At 38.4% G+C, this 19,970-nt stretch overlaps 2 protein-coding genes across 3 annotated transcripts in view; one reads left to right on the top strand and one right to left on the bottom strand.

The window, feature by feature from the left end:
* Window positions 1–11,530, top strand: part of KAT2B (lysine acetyltransferase 2B) — a 43,014-nt gene extending 31,484 nt beyond the window's left edge. The window contains exons 12-18 of one of the 2 annotated variants that reach the window (XM_051610491.1): window positions 1,281–1,391; window positions 2,956–3,099; window positions 4,961–5,075; window positions 5,861–5,897; window positions 6,218–6,281; window positions 6,379–6,463; window positions 9,527–11,530. In XM_051610491.1, coding sequence (XP_051466451.1) covers window positions 1,281–1,391; window positions 2,956–3,099; window positions 4,961–5,075; window positions 5,861–5,897; window positions 6,218–6,281; window positions 6,379–6,463; window positions 9,527–9,720 — 750 coding nt within the window. In that variant the 3' untranslated portion in view covers window positions 9,721–11,530. The remainder of the gene's footprint in view (window positions 1–1,280; window positions 1,392–2,955; window positions 3,100–4,960; window positions 5,076–5,860; window positions 5,898–6,217; window positions 6,282–6,378; window positions 6,464–9,526) is intronic. The other variant, XM_051610493.1, reaches the window with a different exon arrangement.
* Window positions 11,531–13,332: 1,802 nt separating this feature from the next.
* SGO1 (shugoshin 1) lies at window positions 13,333–18,314 on the bottom strand. Its single transcript, XM_051610857.1, has 9 exons — window positions 18,244–18,314; window positions 17,615–17,757; window positions 17,339–17,535; window positions 16,885–16,989; window positions 16,390–16,448; window positions 16,078–16,229; window positions 14,662–15,516; window positions 13,980–14,151; window positions 13,333–13,748 (listed from the first exon to the last, which is right to left on the bottom strand). Exons 2-9 carry the CDS (start codon window positions 17,748–17,750, stop codon window positions 13,607–13,609), a joined length of 1,818 nt encoding a protein of 605 aa, XP_051466817.1. The 5' UTR covers window positions 17,751–17,757; window positions 18,244–18,314; the 3' UTR covers window positions 13,333–13,606.
* Window positions 18,315–19,970: the final 1,656 nt, after the last annotated feature.

A 19,970-nucleotide genomic window follows, 5' to 3' on the forward strand; every position in this document is an offset into this window, starting at 1 on the left:
ATGTGCCACTTTAACAAGTGAGCATCTGGCTTGAAGAGCTTCCTCAAATTCAGAAATACTTAATTTTACACACATGAGCTCTTAATTTCCAATATGAGGTCTGAATACAAGATGCTCCAAAGACAACTGGAAAGGAAGGACTAATGCCCAAATTCTATACCTAGATTGGTAAGATTTTAAAGAAGATGTGTCACTACTACATTTTTTATATTGAGCTTCAGCACTAACCTAACTTGCCTTTATCTGGCTGTTTCCATGTTTCAGGCTATTAAATGGTGAATTAAAAAATAATTGTATATTTTCTAATTTATTTTTCTGGCTTAGGTAGATAAGTAATTATTTCCCCAGTTTTCAAGAATAAAGTACCCAAAACCATTCCATGTATATTTCTTTAAGTGTCCAGTTATTCTCCATGATGTTAAAATTGGAACATATGCAGGAACAGCACATTATTATGGGATTTTCTGTCTATTTTACATCTCTTCATCTCACAACAGAAGGGGAAAACTATAGCTTACTTGGAAATGTGAATAAATGGAACCTTTTTTTTACTTTGGAGTTGAAGGAAAATGGAAATTACTCCTGTGTGCAGTCAGAAAGGCATAGCTATTTAGCTGATTGTGGATTCAGTAATTTGCTGCTGCTTATTATGGTGATAACTATTTCAAAATTCCCTGTTATTTCCTGTGATAAGTTCAGATTCTAAATCCTTGGAGGCAGAGGCTGTTTTCTGCTGCAGGTGCACAGAACAGTAAAACAGATCTCGTCTCAGAATGGGTTCCTCTAGAAGGAGTAATTTCAGTATTCCTACTTCTTTGCAGTTTTGAAGTTGCATGGCTAAGAAAGGATGCCCTGTTTTTACAATATAAGTAGTTTTGTAAGTGTTGAAATATGTGTATATTAATAGTTGATGTGTAACTTAGCAGGAAAAAAATACCCCTTGAGTTACAACTTCCACGACAATGTACCTCTTTAGAGCTATGCTTTGCCCCTAGAAAGAGTCAGGGTTTTGGTCTTTTTTAGATTAAGTGTCGGTCAGACACTGGAAGCTGTGGTTTTTTGAGTCCCCTCTTGGGTCACAAAGATACCCTTACAAGGCTGAAAACAGTTGGATCTTGAGTACACCTCGCCAAGTTAGTTCCAAGAAAATCTTTAAAACAGGATCTGGAGAAAGGACTACATTTTCAAAAACAGTTTGTAATAACCCTTGAGCCACAGTTGCTAATATGTGCAGTCCCCAGTGGCTTTTGAATGGCTTTTTCCTCATATGTTTCATGCAGGGTTATGGAACTCACCTAATGAACCATCTGAAGGAGTACCACATCAAACACAACATTCTCAACTTTCTCACCTATGCAGATGAATATGCTATTGGCTACTTCAAAAAACAAGTAAGTCAATGTAAGAAATTACTTGGTGCAAGAAGTAACATCTCACAGTGATAAACTAAACAAGTAGATATCACAAAGTACTTGGACAAAATGCGTACTGAAATTCTATGTGTATATTTTTTTACCTAAAAAATGTGCTCTGTATTCATCTTATGTAATGATACTGACTTACAACACATTTTGCTTTGATGGAATCATCTGAATCTAGGTGTACAGTATAGCCTATAATTTTTCAAGTCTAAAAACCAGTCGAATATGGATTGGCTGCTGCTTCATTCGTTCAGTTATTTCACTGATTTCTTAAGAAGGACCAGACATACCTGCTGCAGACTAGAACTTACCTGCCCTCTGCTCACAGCTCCTACTGATTTGAAGCATGAGGTTCAAGTTCAGGAAAGATTCTGATGTCTAATCTCTCAAATAGATTCGATAGATTAAACAGGTGTCATGTATCTGGTCAGAGGATAGAGCAAAGATGGAGTCAGACTATTCTGAGAGGTGTAAAGCAATAGGACTAGAGGCAGCAGACACAAGTTGAATCATCAGAGACTGCAACTGTATAGAAGGATTTTTTTAAAAATTCCTGTCCTAAAGTTAATGAAATACTGGAAAATGTTGCCCAGAGAGCTTGAGAAACCTCTGTCCTTGGCAGTCTTCAAGACTGGACGTGACCTTGAGCAACCATGAGATGATGAGAACTACTCTGAGCAGAGATGGGGCTAGATGACCTCCTTAAGTCCCTTCCAAGCTCCACTGTTCTATGAGTCTGTATATAAACCTGATACAATTCACTCTTCACAAATTCAAAATGAATGAAAGCTGGGCTTGTGGTACTGCAGTCTGTGCAGACAGATCCTTTTCACGTGTGAAATGTCCCTTCCCCAATTTGAAGGTACTCATTTTCCATGCCAGTGTGAAGCCTCTGGTGGTAATTTGTGAGACAGAAGTCCTGATTGGGTTCCTGATTTTTGTTGAGGATTCACAGATACCACTGTAATATAATAAAATGCAGCCAAAGTGAGAGCGCTACACTACTTTTAATTGTCTTGGTTGATTCTTTGATGGGTTTGTTTTTCAATTTTCAACTGTGTAAAGACTGTGGTATAACTCTAGAACCTTTAATAGGCATTATCTTTTTCTTTCACTTGAAATACAAAAGTAAAACCAAAAAAATATTAGTTTATTCTGGCCAAAAAACTGCTGTCATCTTATTAACTTCAACAGCAACTTTCCTTGATTAATGACTACAGAACTGGCATCCTTTAATATGAAAAAGAAAATATTAAAAAATCCAGTAGATTTGTTTATAGTAAAAATCTTTTCCTCTGTCTCTTTATCTTCAGTATCTCCCTTCTTTTACTATATATTAAAGCAATTAATTATTCTTGTATCAAGTGACTCTCATGAGAAGGTGTTAGCAAAGCGTTAGTGATCTGTAACTCTTTCAATTGCACTGTCTGTATTTAACTTTATGATTAATTTGGTTCTAAATCATTACATTTCAGTTAAAACAAGTGTAAATGGAAAATGACATCCTGACAGCTTGAATTTTTTTCTTCTTCAGGGTTTCTCCAAAGATATTAAAGTACCAAAAGCAAAATATGTTGGCTACATCAAGGATTATGAGGGTGCCACATTAATGGGATGTGAATTAAATCCAAGGATCCCCTACACAGAATTTTCTGTCATCATTAAAAAGCAAAAAGAGGTAAAGGCGGAAATGAAACACGGAACGTGATAATCTATTCAAATGTTTGGAAACAGTTCAGTCAGTGCCAGGCTACCTCTCTTCTTTGCTTTGGTGCTTAAAACATTGGCATGTATACTTTTATTATTTAGAATAATGATATAATTCAAGTCCCAGTGCCACAATTTTGCAGTTGAAACATTCAATTCTACTGTACTAACTTTACAATAACAGACTTGTTGAAGAGTACTGATATTTTGAGGAGAATTTCATAGCTATATTTTGTCATAGATAATAACTAAGTAAAATCTTGTGAGATTGATTTATGTTCTGCAGCTTTCCCATTTTTAATTTTTTTTTGGTCCCCCCTAATGACAGTAGTGTTCATGAGGATGACTTTTGAACGGAGTGTTTATACTGCATGTCCTGTATTTTACTTGAAAGAAAGAGGATTGTTTTTTCTGCCAGTGTTTTAATATACAAATCAAGGGTGGACTCTTAAATTCCAGGTTGTCCCTCTTTGAAGTTTATGTGGGAAGTTCTTTACTTAATCCATAATAATACTGCATATAATAGGCAGTTTATTAGCAAAATAATTAAGATGTTTCTATTTGTGTTGAAATACCTTTCTGGGTTTTTAAAGAAATACAAATTACAAGGATAATGTGTTATTTCAAGGTTGGTCAAATCTCATTACTTTTTATTTTATTAAAATGCTTCTTTATAGAATAATACTTTTTCTTCCAGTAGAACTTACTTGGCCTGTGCTTCCAGAAAGAAAGACAGTATCGCAGTGTTTACAAGTGTTTACACACTTAGTTTACAAGGTTTCTTGACTTCACTCAGGACAGCTTTCATATGTCCATACAACATAGATCATAATTTTCCCTCTTTCACTTCTGGTGGAATTAACATTTAGTTTGAAAGTAGCTGGGATCTATCTGTGGTACTGTTGTGCTGTATATCTCTTAACATTTGTGATCTCTTTTGAAAGTTTTTTTTTTCTTTTCCTCTTCTTTGAGAGAAAATACTGTGTGTGAAGGTCCTTAAAAAAAAAAAAAGTTCATCTTTATTATTTTCAAAGGAAATAGTCTCTTAAACTGCAGTGATCTTAATGGCTGCACATTTGTTTACTCTATTATGAAGCAAGCCACTTTGAAAATGACATAATAAGGACACACAAAGCTTAGATAAGTGTGTATCGAGCACCAAAGAAAATTACTTAGAATTAAGGTAATGAAATTGCAAAGCAGAACAGAAGGTACCCCAGAATTGGGAAAACCTTTTCTGGCATTTAGAAGCAGAGTAGAGTATCAGTTCCAAAGAGGGGCATCATCCTGACTTCCTGGACAGAAAATCTTCAGTAAGAGCATCTCTGACTAGTATCTAAGCAATTCCTACATCTCCTGTGGAGACTTCATAACAAACAGGTATTTCTACATTTTGGAACATATATGTGCATTGAAACACGTGCATTTAATACATGCCTTGACACTCCTGACCAGCTGGGCTGAAGGGGTTTAGAAGCACTGGCTGTTAGAATTAGAGCCACTCCCCAAACCTGCTTCCAGGGATTTTCCTTCCCTGCCTCTGCTGCCAGCTTCCCAGGAGCTGTGCAGCTCGTGGTCAATACAGCAAGCAGTGACTCCTTTTCTCGCAGAGGTGTGCATAAATAGGCTGCTGAGAGACTTGGTAGCTTCATCTGCAATACCAGTGTTTGGCCAGGTAGCCTGCCCTTGATACCAGCTTCAGTGGACCTATAAGGACCATAAGGCAAGGAAGCAAGAGTATTTATCTTCATCACAGTTTTGCATTGATCATCTGGGTTACTTTTGAGCAAAGCAATTAATTATTCTTTGTTTTCTCTGCTGCTTTATTACAGATAATTAAAAAGCTCATAGAAAGGAAACAAGCGCAGATACGAAAAGTTTATCCTGGCCTTTCTTGCTTCAAAGATGGAGTACGGCAGATTCCTATAGAAAGCATTCCTGGAATTAGTATGTATTAACCTCTTTTCAATTAGAATAGAAGTAGGACAGCTCAAGAAAGGTTCAAAACTAGAAATAATAATATAGTTGCTTATTTCTTTAAAAAATATTTTTATTTGTTTGTATTATTTGTTTGTATTATTTTATTTGTTTTGGTCTGCTGATTTTATTTCTATGAAGATTGTTGTGTTTCCTTTATAATTGCTGTCTTTGAGACTTCCCCAAGGCATCCCAGGCTGATCCTCTTTTATGTACATGCGTGTAATTTTATTTATATGTGGTCCCTCTTTGATTTGTATCACAGTCTAGTCTGTTATTTCCCTCTGGCACCGCTGTTAGGCACTTGACTCCTGTATGAGGATGAGTTCTGGGCTAAACATGGATTTGCAGGACAAAATAGAATTAGAACATTTAGGTATCATCTTCTGGGGGATTTTTTTTCAACTGTGCTTTTCTGCAATTTATTCTCTGTCCCTAAGGAATAAAATTGGATAGCTTTGACATCATTATTCTTTACAGAGATTGTAGTAAAATATGCATTGAATTATTGAAAAAAATGTGTTTTGTGCAGGAATATTTTAGAATCTTTCTAGCAGTCTGGAGGAAGAGGACTGTAGGAAATTGAACGGGGCTGTAGGGAAGATGGTTGTGTTATTTATTAGGAGTAGCTTTTATTAAAACAAACCCATTTTACTGCAGCATCGCTGAAATGGCTTTTCTTTTTAGAGTTGCAGTAACTCAGTGTTTTGACCTACTGTAGTTCTGTTGTAATCTCTCATGTTGTTGGTGTACAGGAGAAACTGGCTGGAAACCAAGCGGAAAAGAGAAAGGGTAAGTGCTCTCAAAGTAAAGCGATGGAGCAGTTTTGAGATCCCTTTGGGAAAAGTCTTTTAACATTGTCATTTGCTATTTCCTTTCATCCACTGGAAAACAAAGAAATAATCTACAAGGGATTAGTTCTTAAATTGGTTTGGGTTGGGGTGTTTTTTTGGGAGGAGTGAGATGCATGTTGCGTTTCGGTAGCTGTTGTAAAATTTGTTTCTTCCATAAAATGCTTGAAACTTTGGAGCTGTTTTTAGATTAGATGCACATTATAGGAATGAAGATGAGGGATTCAAGCTCATCTTTTTGTATTTGTATTTTTGTTCAAGTAAGGAGCCCAAGGATCCAGATCAACTTTATAGCACATTAAAAACCATCCTACAGCAAGTGAAGGTGAGTGCTAGTTCTACCTTATCTTTTGTGAAGATTTTCAAATAATTTCCAATATAGAGTTTCCATATTAGATACCTTACTTTTTTCTTTACCAAAGAGCCATCAAAGCGCTTGGCCCTTCATGGAACCTGTGAAGAGAACAGAAGCTCCTGGATATTATGAAGTTATAAGGTTTCCCATGGGTAATGCCATTAACATTTTTTAAGTTTAGAGTTTAAGAATCTTTATAGCCAGAGACATAGCAGATACATTGTTATCTGATTGTTTTATGTTAAAAGATAGATACTATTTGCAGCTGAGTAGCTTGCAGCTCTGAAGTGCGAAGAGTACGATGCTGTCATTTTTGACTGCTTCATGACCTTTGTGAAGCATCTATAGTGTATATATGTGGAATCTTAGTATGCCCTAGAGAGCCCTAGTAAGCTGTTAAGCTCTGTGTGGGTTGTGCAGATATGTTCTTGTCTGTGGTAAACTGGTCATTGCAGATCCTACTGGTATGTTAAACAAAATCTCAAGGCATACTTTCACGAATACCTGAGCATTTGAATTGCTTTGAAAAACAAATCTAAGCTTTATAAATCACATAGATAAAGCCTTTTTGAAAGAACCAGAGTTTTCTAATTAAGTCATAATTATTTGCTGCAATTTAAGTTTGAAAAAATGCTTCATTCAACTAATGGCTGATAGTAAGGTAACTTATATTTTTATTTGGATCTACCAAAGTTGTCCAAGATGTTTTTTTTTAAACTTCACTCATTTTTAGATCTTGCAGCTATTGTTTGTGCAGGATTACTTGTAAAGGGAAGTACACAACTGCGAATACTGTTTTTCTTTGCTTTTGGCTGCTGGGTCATATAATTTCAATGATGATTCAGTGCTGTGCTAAACAGATGCTTGTTTTGATTTGTATTATAGCAGGTTTGAATCCTGCTACTCCTTCATTGTTTATGCAATACTGACTCCTATCTTTCTGATTACAGTTTCTCTACCTTTTAATGTTATTGCAGAATGAAATGCAAGTTCATTGCAGGCTACTATCAATCAGTTTCTCAGAGAATGAAAGCTTTGTTCATGTAGCTTTGCATAGGCTTCTAGGCTGTGTGTACCAATTTGGCTTAATAGTATTTTATACTCAACTTATCATTGTCAAATAGCAAATATATGCATACTTCATAAAACAGCAGCTGGCTTCCTGTATTCCTGACACAAATGTGTTTTCTAGCAATGAAGAAAAAGAATGTTGACACTCTCACTTGGCAGAATTTTTCTGTTTTTCTGGGCAGAGGTTAGATCTAGATGACCGTTTAATCTGCAACGATGGTTACAAAGAATTTACTGCCTGGATTGGCAATCAGCAAGTAGGAATGTCGTCTGTCCTTTCTGTGTTCAGATGTATTACAATGGAGGTGGGGGCAGCAGCTCTCATTTTAGGAGGTCTTTGATTTGGTTTTGCTTTGTTTTTTTCCGCCAAGGAACCCAGCACAGCTAAACCACGTTTTAGTTCATGATCGATTTCTGTTTTCTTTCTGCTCTCACTGCCATTGTGCTGATACTGTACAAAAATCCCTAAGACATTATTTTGATTTAAAAGAAGCAACATTATCTTTTCTTATACTATCACATACAAGATAGAACATTTGTCTTTATGTTTGCATACAGCTTAAATTTTACAATATTTGAGACATACCGCTGTATGGGGTTTTTTACTACCTTGTATGGTCAGTTCTCATGTATAAACACTTTTTTCCCCATTATAAGTGCTCCTTCAGTTGCTTATTTTCAAGAAATAGTGTTTGGTTGGGTTTTTTTCCTTTTCATCTGCAATACAAAGCCATATGGCCAAGTGACAGATGGAGTCAGACTTTCACTGTAGTTAGAGGAGAACAGTTTAATTGACCCACCAGGCAATGTTTGGTTTAGGGTGAGCTGAACAGCCTTCTCAGTTGGATACTATAATTAGACTGTGGATATCTAGTTTAGATGAATGTACCTACATTTCAGACTTAGTGGGGGCTGAATGAGCCTTTGCTTTTGCAAAATACTGTGCAACACTAGTGAATAGCAAGTTTTATGTCACTGGAAGAGGCATTTGAGAGCATCCATCAAACCTTTCTTTAGTAATTCCCTCTTGTCAATTTGACAAGGGTTTTTTCCTGTTTTAGCAAAGGCAAAACTCCCTCAAAGAAACAAACAAACAAAAATCCAAAAAGCCCAAACAAAAACAAACCCACAACTGTATTTTTAAATCCTCAGTTTTAAGGTAACATTCCTTTGTATTGGAGGTCTGTGGTCTCTGCTTTCCCTGCGGTGCTTGTTGGCAGCAAGTCTTCACCTCAGCAGTTTCTGTTACGGGTTCACAAAGGTGCTGCTGAAGCCTGGCTCAAGCATTGCTAAAAACAGAGTTGTTGGAGTATCTGCAGTGAGAAAAGCCAGGGCATCCAGCACACCTCCCACTGCTTCTGTTCCTGTACTCACTCCTAGAACATTTATAGTGTAGACAAAATTTTTGAGTGCCTGATAAGGAATTATTGAGAAAGCAACTGTATGGAGAATGCTGAGGTGATGTACATATTTTATGAATGACTGATTTTAGTATAAAGGAAAACATTTCTCAAAGAATGCTCTGTAAGTAAAAGCTTTACATGATGTGTTCCAAGCAGGAGAGACCTGTTCTCAGGTGACTCTTAAAAAGGGATACATAACTATAAACTTTGAAGATGTAATTAAAATGTATGTAGAGTGCAGAACAAATGTCATCTTTTTCAAAGTTGCAAGTACTGCTTGTAGTATAGACAGATTTCTCCTCTCTTCTGTGTTCACATAGAAGTGAAGATTTTAGGTTAACATGCATGCTTTGTGATGTTTGAATTCTTTGCTTATACACTCCTAAGGCCATCTCCAGCAGAGCTGACAGCAAGCTTTGCCTCACAGAGCAGTTAGAGGAGAGTTAGGGACACCTAATACCCACTGAGGAGTATAAGAACACAAAAGAATGATGCTTTAATCTTTTAAAGAAGAAAAAAATAAACTCTGCACAAAGCCGTTCTTAGAGTGAAACATTGCTTAGCTCCAGAGGCTCATTTGCTGTTGAAGCTAAAAAAGGGATTGTGCCGTAGATGAAGGCAATTAGGAATTCCAAATCCTAGCTTTGCCAGTTGATGTTAAATGGCAGACCAGTGTAAAAGGATATTGCATAGAGAAAGTATTTGAATCCAACACTGTTAATCTATTTTTCTCCTGTACAGATCTCAAAACAATGAGTGAGCGACTCAAGAATAGGTACTACGTGTCTAAGAAATTATTCATGGCAGACTTGCAGCGGGTCTTTACAAATTGCAGAGAGTACAACCCCCCGGAGAGTGAATACTACAAATGTGCCAATATACTGGAGAAATTCTTCTACACAAAAATTAAAGAAGCTGGATTAATTGACAAGTGACACTGTGTTTTTTACAACCAAACAGTGTGCCTATTTTATGGGCAGGGGAAGCTGTTATATATCTGAGTTGTGGGACTTCAAGGTTTCTAGGAACTTCTGTTTAATACTTAGCACTTTTAAAAAAAACCTTTTAGTTTTGCAAACATGTATTATACTGAGGTTACAAAAATTATTTTATTAAAATGCTTTATAATGTATTTAATTATGGATTTTTTTTTTTGTGTGCCCATTACCGTATGTTCATAGTAAATTTATCAACTACAGCCTCAGAAAACCCCACAAAACACGTGGGAAATTGCACATGTTTGGGAATATGAAGATAATTCCTAGACAACAAACATTACAGCTTACCTAATGCAGTACCTATTTGATAAAGTGGGTTTTTTAAAATTTTTTTCTGGTGTAAAAGAAAACAGTAAAGGAAAACAACAGTTGGGATGGGTTTCTGAAACACTTTGTTTCTTTATAAAATCTTTTTATAAGATGTTATTTTTTAAAAGAAACACTCAGCTAACTGAGAAGCTGTGAGAGAAGAGCAGCCAGTTCTGAAAAAGGACTGCCTGTATTCTTTGGTAGTTGCAAGTTTTTCTATTCGTTTTGGGTTTTGATAAATATTTTACCTGCAAATTGTTATTTCATAACCACTATTTAAAAAAATAAAATCTGGCTAGATGTGTAATGTCATAGTGACTCAGCTTATGCAGGACATAAGTACCCAAAATAACTTCAGAGAATCTGATTTGCCTATACTAGAGAGTTTCAGTTGGCTTAGTAGAGTTAAGGTTTTGATGCACTTAATCATCCACCCTATTTACTACTCTTTACTGATAAATTCTTTAGGTTATTCAGCAGAGATAAGACTATGGTATACAGAAGAAGTCAACATATGACAGCTTCTAGCTTACATACTTGGCTCTGTGGTAAACTGGATTTTCTACCAAGCTTTATTGTAAATGCTTATTAACTGTGATTATTTACATCTGGGAACATATTAACAATTTACAACTCATGTTAGTATAACTTTAAATTGAGCACTTATATATATATAATATATTTTGCTGCTTACACTACATATAAGAGGTACACCTGACTTCCTCATGGAGATCAGTCCAGGCCAAAAAGTTGTCACTTGACATTTTCTAATTAAGAGTTTGTAACTGTAATTATAATTGCTTTTATGAAAAACAGATTTAACTTTCATTCTTCATGTTTTATATTTACAGATGTTAAACTGGTAAAATGCAGTAGTCATAAGACTGAAAAGACCCCACTCCTGTGTTGTGTCAAAGACTATATTCCTGCAAAATGCCTGTGCAATGTTGAATCAAAAGTCAATTAAGCAAGTGTAGAGGTCAGGAGCTTCCTGCAAGTAGTAAATGTGGTACACAAGGTATTAAAAATGTTAACACTAGGACTTGCCATAGTGTTTGGTATGAGATTAGTCTGACCTACATTTGAACCTATAACAAAGGTACAGAGAGTATTATTATCTTTAATTAGCCAGTCCTGGATGCTATAATCCTGTTTTGTAGATTGGGCCTACAGATGCACCTGTTGAGCTTGGTATCCTGTGAAATTTTGTTATTTCAGAGTAGATTTTCTTACCGTCTTTCAATCAGATTGTCTCTTCTATATTGAAATGTTTGTTTTCTAATTTAAGAATTAATATTTTCATAGATACTGTGCAATAAGGTTACAGTAGGATATGTGGTTTTGCAAATGCTTTAATAGCTGATAAACTTTACATTTGTAAAATTAATATATTGTACTGGTACAGAATAGTTTTAAATTATATATGTACAAAACCCCACTTATTTTGGTCTCTTTTCTTCATTAATTAGTTCTTGCACTACAACTGCATACACTGAAGCAGTGTCACAACTGAAACTACAGTGCAGTCAGTGCAGCTTCTGGGTACACTAGGAAATACACAGAAAAGCTTCCAAGCTCCCTGGGAGGATGGTGTGCAAAGCTGAGCTGACAAGTCAGTGTGGAAAGCTGTGACCACTGCAAGGAGTATTCCCAGCTCCATGCCAACTGAACTGTTACTCCTCAACATCTCACACAATTCAGAAATTTTAATTTTTCACCTCAAAGCATGCTCATGCTGTTTTCCTACTTTTCTCTGCTAGAGCCCTCTATTCACAAGACACAATTATACATAGGAGCAAACTACAGTCCCTTTTAAGCCTGTAGGTACCTGCTGTCACCATGGTGTTACTCAGATGGTACATTTTCTATTCCATAAAAAACCCCTGCACATCTCTTAATACCTGGCAGGCAATTAGAGAATATGAAGAGATTTCTTTTTTTCTTCCCCTTTGTCACGTCACATGAAAGTGTACTGTTCAGAGGATAGCAAATAGGGGTCATGAGGCTTAGCCTTTCTTGGGACTCTTCTAGGAGTACCAGTTGAGACACAGACTCCTTCCTGCAGATGTGATGGAATGGTAGCACTTCTTCAAGTTTACTCAGTCCAAAAAAGCCCAACAAAACCCAGACCCACCACATCTGTTTTGCTCTCCTCCCTGATAAAGAGCTGTTACAGGTTTGTTTGCTGAAAGAGCAGTTGAAGTTAAATCATTCCATGTAAGTTCCTATAGTACTAAAGTTTCAGAATGGAGATGGTAACACTCACAGCTAGAAGTTTAGGGTCCCAAAGGAAGGTTAAACTTCAGTTCCAACATCCAAAGGCTGTGTTGTGAACAAATATTTTCACTCAGGTTATATCGCTGCGGAATCATAACAAGTTAGCAATAAAAACAGTATTTAACACTACACGGTTTTATTACAGAGAGATCTTATACCTATTGAAGTGGGACCTTGCAAGACAAGGAACCTGTATTTTTGTACTTTCCTATTATTTTGAATGTAGCTTTCCTCTTCGTATTCATATATACACTAAAACTTCTTAAATGTTTCTCAAGCAAAAAAAACCAACAAACTAGTTTGAAATCTTGCTTGACAGTTCATAAGGGGGTGTTCTAGGATGTTGCCTATTCTAGTACCAAATTATACCAATGCAGATCTGGCAGATCTTCCTCTGGTAAAGGCACTTGCAAAGCAGGGCCAAAATTATTATGAATTCCCATAATAGAAGTTTACTTTATACTCCACCAAAGCAGAGCACTTTTCACAACCTTCACAAATAGGAACAAAGCAAATTTCAAGTTAATTAAGTTTAGCTTGCATTCATAGCAGTACCAACCAGCCAACCCTATTTGCAACTTTTGAAAGCTCCAGCTACGTAATCAAGTCACAACCGGCAGTTTTGCTTCTAAACAACACGCTGCATAAAATGGGGGAAGGAGTTCACTGACTTGCAGTATGCCCACCTGGCACTGCTACCCTTGAAGCTACTATGGAAACTCAGCAAAAAAAACCCCACCAGCCAACTCTGAGCTCTTTCTGAATACTAAGACATTTATTGAGCTTCAATATGAAACTACAACCAGTACATAAACAAGATCTGTATAAACATTATTATTAAAAAAAAAAACAACACAACAAACAACTACCCAAAAAAAGCATTTGATCCTAAGTGCCTACAGTTTATCTGTGTCAACCATTGTGAGATCAAGCAGGGTACAAGTCATAAAATTGCATTCACTATCTTTTCCATCAGATACTTCTAATATATTCACAGATCCATGATGTAAGAATGCCTCCTCTCAAAAGAGTTTGAATGTCATCACCTTAGTTATAAAATTAGTCTTGTGTCTTCTAGATCATTAAGAACAAGTCACTGGAATTAAAAGAAAACCCCTTAATTTTATATCTTTAACATTAGACACATGGAAATAGTTGCATTTGTTTTTGTATATTGTACAACAATAACATACTAGATTTCAGTCTTCATGGAGTTTTGCTGTTGTGACTGGAAATCTCAACGACAACCAACAAATTTCTCATTATATTTTGAAAGACCTTCTTTCTTAATAGAACGGCGTTTAGCATCTTTCTTCTGCTTGTAAATTGGAGAATTCAGAAAATTTGTATCTGTAAATGGATCTCCTCTCCTGAGTTTCCTGTAAAAAAAAAAAAAAAAAAAAATCAGTTTTGGTTCCCCACCTCACTTAAAACATGAACTTTCAGCTAGGAAGTTCAATTTCACATGAACTAGTTTGTATTCCTAACATCAGACCTCTCTTTGAGTGTTTTGTTAAGAACTTATTTCCGGTATTTAAGTAATCTCCTCACATCCTCCATTTGATGGTATATCCTACACTTTGTGTCAAAGTGGAAAGTAAGACACCTACCCTGAAATACTTGGTTCTTTATAGCTCACAGTGAAAGTACAGCTTCGCTTGCGTTTTGGAGATTGTGGTTGCTCCGCTTCTGGGACAACAGGTGCATTCCTGGTGCTGGTAAGCAAGGAAGCGGTATTGGTAACATCACAAAGGTGACCGCGAGATGGCTCCGCAGGCTGCCCTGGGAAAAAAAACCAAGCATGCTTATGACAATGCAAGCAAGCTAGACTGAAAAACAAACCAAAACAAACCCCGAGAGTGTCAATGAATATACTAGATGTGAAATAATTAACTTCATCTTTCCAGTTAAGTGTGCAAGAGGATCAACAAATATTCAGTACTTTAATTTAGAAAATTACTCTAAAAAACACTAAGCGGTGGCAGGCAAAGGGTAATTTGTTATTCTGCTTCTCTCTCTCAATTTAAACTCTTTTTCTCCATTTTTTCCTCAGCTTTAATACATATTTAAAACACATCTAAAATACAGTATTCTATGCTGACCAATTTCTTAAAACATTTTTACTTCCATTTTCTGCCAACAGAGAAAGACAAGAAGTAACCTTATTTATTTTTATGACATTATTCTCTTTGTATTTATTTTAAAAAATCTAAAATAAAAAAGTCTAATTCCCTTGAAAAATGTTGTCTCTCAATAAAACAAAACCAATTAAAGAACACTTTCTGCACTTACTAATGGAATTGTCACTTGATGTATTGCTTTCAGTCTCTTTTTCATCACGGAGTTTCAGCTCACGCTGTGCCAAACATCTTTTAGACCTTGGCCTTACATGGACTGGCGAAGCAACTCCATTGTCCACTGAACTTCTCCTTTTCTTTGATTTACTCTTATAAGGTTCATAAAGGCTATCATCTGAATCTTCTTTAGTATCACTCGACTCAGTGGTATCAGTTTCAGTTAAGTCTTCTTCGTCATGCAAAGTAGTATCTGTGTCATTCACCTTCTTTTGTCGAAAAGGTGTAAGATGGACAGACTCTTCAAAATTAAAGTCATAAGCATCACTGGAGCCACCCAAGAAATCCATCTTTTCTTTGGAAGCCTCTTTACCCTGTCCTTTTTTTGGTCTTTGTTTGGAATTTTTTTTAGGCCATTCCAGTTTTCCCTTCTGATGCTTCTTTTTGCTTGCTTGAGAGTGTTCTCTGCTTTTACACTCATGTTGTTTAAGAGCAGAATTATTGTCCGAGCTGAACAGTGCAGTTTCACAATCTATCCGCCTCAAAACCACCTCTAAATGTACTTTGTTTCCATTCGATGGAGAAATACCTGAATTTATGTTTTCTATAGTACACTTCTCTAGACTTTCCTCAAGTCTAATTTCATCCTTTTCAGAAAGCTCTCTTGTTGAATCAGGGGCTTCTAAGCAGTCCAAGAAACCACTGCAAAGTACATCACAGTTCCTCATCTTCGACTGGCGACGCCTGGTGGACACATCTTTTGGTACCACGTTACCAAATCCATCCTCTCCAATTAAAGACTCAGCTTTCTGCTCCGACCTTAGGTTGTTCAGTTGAAAATCAGAGGTTTGCCCTTGTAATTGAAAAGGAAAAAAGAATCATATTAAAACTAAATAGTAACAACCGAGAAAGGTTTTGTGCAAATTCTGAACCTGATGAAAATTAAGTCTGAATTTTCCACACAGATGTGTATAAACCAGTATTTGGCAATCAAGATAAGCTCTGTTTAATACAGCTTCCAGACAGAAAGCAGTTCAGTACACTACATTACTATTTTCCTCTAAACTGTTTGGAAAGGTTACCTACAGGTCATTAATTTTTCTGAGTATTTTATTAACATCTGTTTATTTTATAAGTGATAATGCGTGAGTAAAGATCACTTCAGTATGTTGAACTGGTTTGGTACATCATGAAACTAGATTACAGGTATATAGGAAACATTTTCAAATTCCTCCCCCATTTTGCTAGGCTTCTTCATTCAAAAAGTTTACGAGTTGCCAACATTAATATCTAACCTTTATGATAATTGGAAAATCACTTGACAGTTACTTCAAAAGCAGTAATTACATTTTAAACTTACACATCTTTTTCCTGATTCGTAACAGAGCAATGTCTGATACTTTGATTTAGTTACCTTTGTCTGGAACTGTTTTCATTAAGGAAACGGCATTGTCAGATTCCTCACACATCTCTGCCATAGAATGAACAAGTTCATTTCTGTCACACTCGGCCTCCATCCCACTTGGGCGTACTTGATCGTGTCCATCAGCACCTTGTAGAGGTCCTCTAGAGAAAACACCAAAGATAGTATTTATTGAATAGCCGTACATTTTATGACAATAAATGACTTCATTACCTTGGATTTTTTCCCTTTTTTCAGGCATAAAATTAAGCTTACGGTAAGAGCATTTTAAGATATAAATAGGTATCAGTAAAAGATACTTACACTGAATGTATTTGTCCTGTGACACTGGAACTGTTTTCAAGAACTGAAGAAAGCACACTCTGTCAACAAAATAAATCGTACTGTGACTGAATAGCTGAAACAAGCCTGTACCATATACAAATTTTAGCAAGTCGCCCACAAGAAGGGCCAAAGAGGCCCCTGACTCCATTTCTTTCTGTCTGGCTAACTGAAAGTGCTGTGGGATCTCACATACCTGCTCCTGCAAGTGAGCACATTCGTCACTAGCGCAATCGTACAGAGCGTGGACAGGGGAGGGAACTGTGAGGATGGTACGGGGATCAAGACAAACCCAAAGAAAATCAGGGTGCCCCTACTGCCTTGTAGCAGAGGCTCAGTCCCGCTAACTAGTTACTACACAACCCCACAGGGGGACCCCATGTCCTACTGGGAACTGTAGAACTAGTCATACCTCCAAACTAAGGCTTAAATCTTAATTAATGGAAATCCAGCTTCCCAGGAGGAAAAGGTACTTACTACATCTGTGGAACACAAGTTCTTTGCTGGGCCAAGGAGATCAATTGAGTTCAGTAGATTCTGATGAACTTTTGACATAATCTCATTCAAAGCTGAGAGTCTACTCTAATGGACAAAAGGAAAACAACACTGTTGCTGTTATACTAGAGTATCCCTGACGAGTGTAATAACTTCTCCACCAGTATTATGAGATTAGTAAATCCTGAAGATGCCTGTGTCAGGTATCTTCAATCAAGATGAAATAAAAATCACAGAAGGTAGATTTTAATAAAATAAGAGTAACCAGAAAAAAAAACCAAACACCAACTTGACCAGGTTAGGTGAAAATATAAGAAAGTTTGTTCTGAACATTGAGGATTTTTTAAATGAAACATGGATAATCCTAAGGATATCAGTGGATTAGTGCAGATTCTAATGTTCAGCTCTGCTAAATCAAAGTTATTATTAAAAATACCTCAACATGTTCTTGTGCTTGCTTGAAACCAACATTTCTTTTCAAGTCAAACATCTGAACCTTCAGATCATGATAATCTTTCCTTAACTGAAGAATGGTATCCTGGGCATCTTTCAGTTTGAGCTTTTCTTCTTGTAAAGCCTGAGCTAGAGCTCTGTTGTTTGCCTGGATGCTCTTCATTTGCATTGAGCTCTTGGCTGCAATTGAACAGTGAGTATTTCAACTTGGTTTCAAAAAAACAGCTATGAAAATTATGAAGATATTTAAGCATCTTACCTGCTCTTTTGCACTGAACAGTGGAGATCTGGCTAGTTTTACCCAGCCTTATCCATTTCTGATTTCTTTTTTCTTTCATTCGTTCTTTTATATCACTCAAACTGTCTTTGAAGGGCTTTTTCAGGTATTGAGCCATCTTCTACCTTTCAAAATACAAAGGGCAAAACACTTATTAAGATGGTATTGCACAATGCTCCCGAGCGCAAAAAGAAAAGGAACGGAGCAACAAGGATATTTTTAAGTTGCATATGCACACGTAAAAGAGACCCACAAATACGAAAAGACACTCGGCTATAGCCATTTCCAAAACAGTGTTTGCAGCACGGCCGCCGTCACTATTGCCGGTTCTCTGAGCTGCAAAACGCAGGGTCGCTGCGAAGACCGGGCCGAGGCCTGTGAACACCCGCATCGGGGCTGCACGACGGGCAGCAGAGGGGAGTCAGGGGGTGTCCCTAAGACACCATAAGCGGGCCCCCGGCTCCTCTAACACTGAAGGAAGACCTTCATGACACGCCCCCCCCTCCCCTTCTCCCCATCCCCCTTACCAGCCCTGTCCCCTTCTCCCTCCCTCCCTCCCTCCCCAGCCTTGCGCCCTTGTGCCCCCCACTCCCCCAGACCAGCCGTCCCACCTCAGAAGGGCACCTCGCACTGACGGCCGCAGCAGCAGAGCCCCGGGCCCACGGCACCAGCGCGACGGGACCCGCCGCCCGCTCGGTTTGCCGGGCGGGGGCAGCAGGGCGGCCCGCGCGTGGCCGGACGGTTGGCGCCGCTCCCTGACGTTCAAAACCCGCCGCGGCGCCCGCGCATTGGTGGAGGTGGCGCCTGACGTCACCCGGGTCCCGCGCCTGGTCCCGCCCCGCCGCGCGGGAGCGGAGGCTCCGCCCCCCGCGCGCCACCCCGGCCTACCCCGGAGCGCCCTGGCGGGGCGGGGCGCGTGACGCGCGGGGCCGGGGTTGGTGCCTGCGGGGCGTTACCGGGAGCGCGGGCGGGCCCGGGGCCCCCGCCCCCCGCCCCGGGGCTGTGGCTGAAGTCAGGCTCAGGGCCTGAGGCTGAGGCCCTGACTTCACCTGCACCCGCTCAGCTGCCGGAGTGGAACGGCGCAGAGACAGGACCGCAGTTTATTGAAACAGCAAAACCGGGAGATGAAAACAGTTGGTGCTAGATGCTGTGCTTAGAGCAGTTGCTTGTCGCGGCCGTAGCAAGGTGAGCCCTTCCCGCTCCTCCCGGGCCGCTCCGCTTGGGGAGCGCTCCCAGCTCCTGCTGCTGCGGCCTGCAGCGCCAGGCTTGAGGCCGCCACTCACCTCCCTCCCGCCCCACCGCTGGTTTCGGGTTTTTTTATATGATGTCATGTTATTGACAGCCGTAACCGATTAGTATATGCCAGTGTCCATGCATGTTGAACTTGGCGTGCTGAACTTGGGTTAAACGCTGCTTTATGATGGGAGAAGAAGAGTAAGCCAGGTGGGACCTTGTTAACAGCACGATGTTGTTGTATCCGAGAAGTCAGTAGCTACTACATTTTTTTCTTTTCTAACAGCTACTCCTGCCTACTTGATTTTATTCATCACAGCTTTACAGCTTGGATGTGGTGTGGCAAGCTGATTTCAAACTTGACAAATTCTCACAGATCATGGCAGAAACCATAATCCACGGTATGTAGCCATTGATCCTTTCCCACTCCTTGGAAGATTATGTATTTTTTGTTTCTTCAGCAAAGGAGGGCTGACCTCGTCTATGTAGTTTTTATAGTAGTGTAAATAAATAGAATTTAATTTACTTTCTTATTTCCCCAGTAAATGCTGTTAAAGCTGGAGTTGCATTTCCTGTCAGCAAAGTAGCCCAGCAAACACAGTTCCTTATACAGTGTGATGATCTCCTTTTGAAACATAAGATAATGTCAGAGTCACAGTTTCCTTCGGATTCAGCATAAAAACTTCCGAGCAAATTAAACACATCAGACCCTCTTACTCTGTTGGTACTGTCACACAGAACCACAGCAATGCCATTTTAGTTTCTCTTTACATCTTTTTGCTTCTTTCTGTCTGCTTACTGAGTCTATCAAACACCTGCCAACCCATCCTTCCAGCCCACAAACAACCCTTCCACACCAAAACAAAAAACTCAGAGGCCTGGGGAAAAGAAAAAAAAAAAAAAAGGAAAAAAAAAAAAAAAAGAAGCACTGGTTATAAAAAAATCACCCAGTAGAAGTACCGGTTTTCTGATATTGTACAGTTAACCTCTCATCCACTTCCTATAGACCTCACTGTTCTAGAGGCAATAATTGAGCACACTCCTCCACTCACCAGCAACAAACGGCCTCCTCTGGGCCCTTCCAAACAGCTCTCTCTAAACATTA

Source organism: Apus apus, chromosome 2 (genome assembly GCF_020740795.1).
Source record: "Apus apus isolate bApuApu2 chromosome 2, bApuApu2.pri.cur, whole genome shotgun sequence".
In the NCBI taxonomy this organism is placed as follows: Eukaryota; Metazoa; Chordata; class Aves; order Apodiformes; family Apodidae; genus Apus; species Apus apus.

Bases quoted from the DNA above. Each gene is read 5' to 3' on its own strand.
- SGO1 (XM_051610857.1), bottom strand. From the start codon at position 17,750: ATGGCTCAATACCTGAAAAAGCCCTTCAAAGACAGTTTGAGTGATATA. The intron at 17,536-17,614 runs GTAAGATGCTTA...GTTCAATTGCAG, and splicing joins TGTTCAGTGCAAAAGAGCAG to CCAAGAGCTCAATGCAAATG. The intron at 14,152-14,661 runs GTAAGTGCAGAA...TTTTTTTCCCAG, and splicing joins ATCAAGTGACAATTCCATTA to GGCAGCCTGCGGAGCCATCT.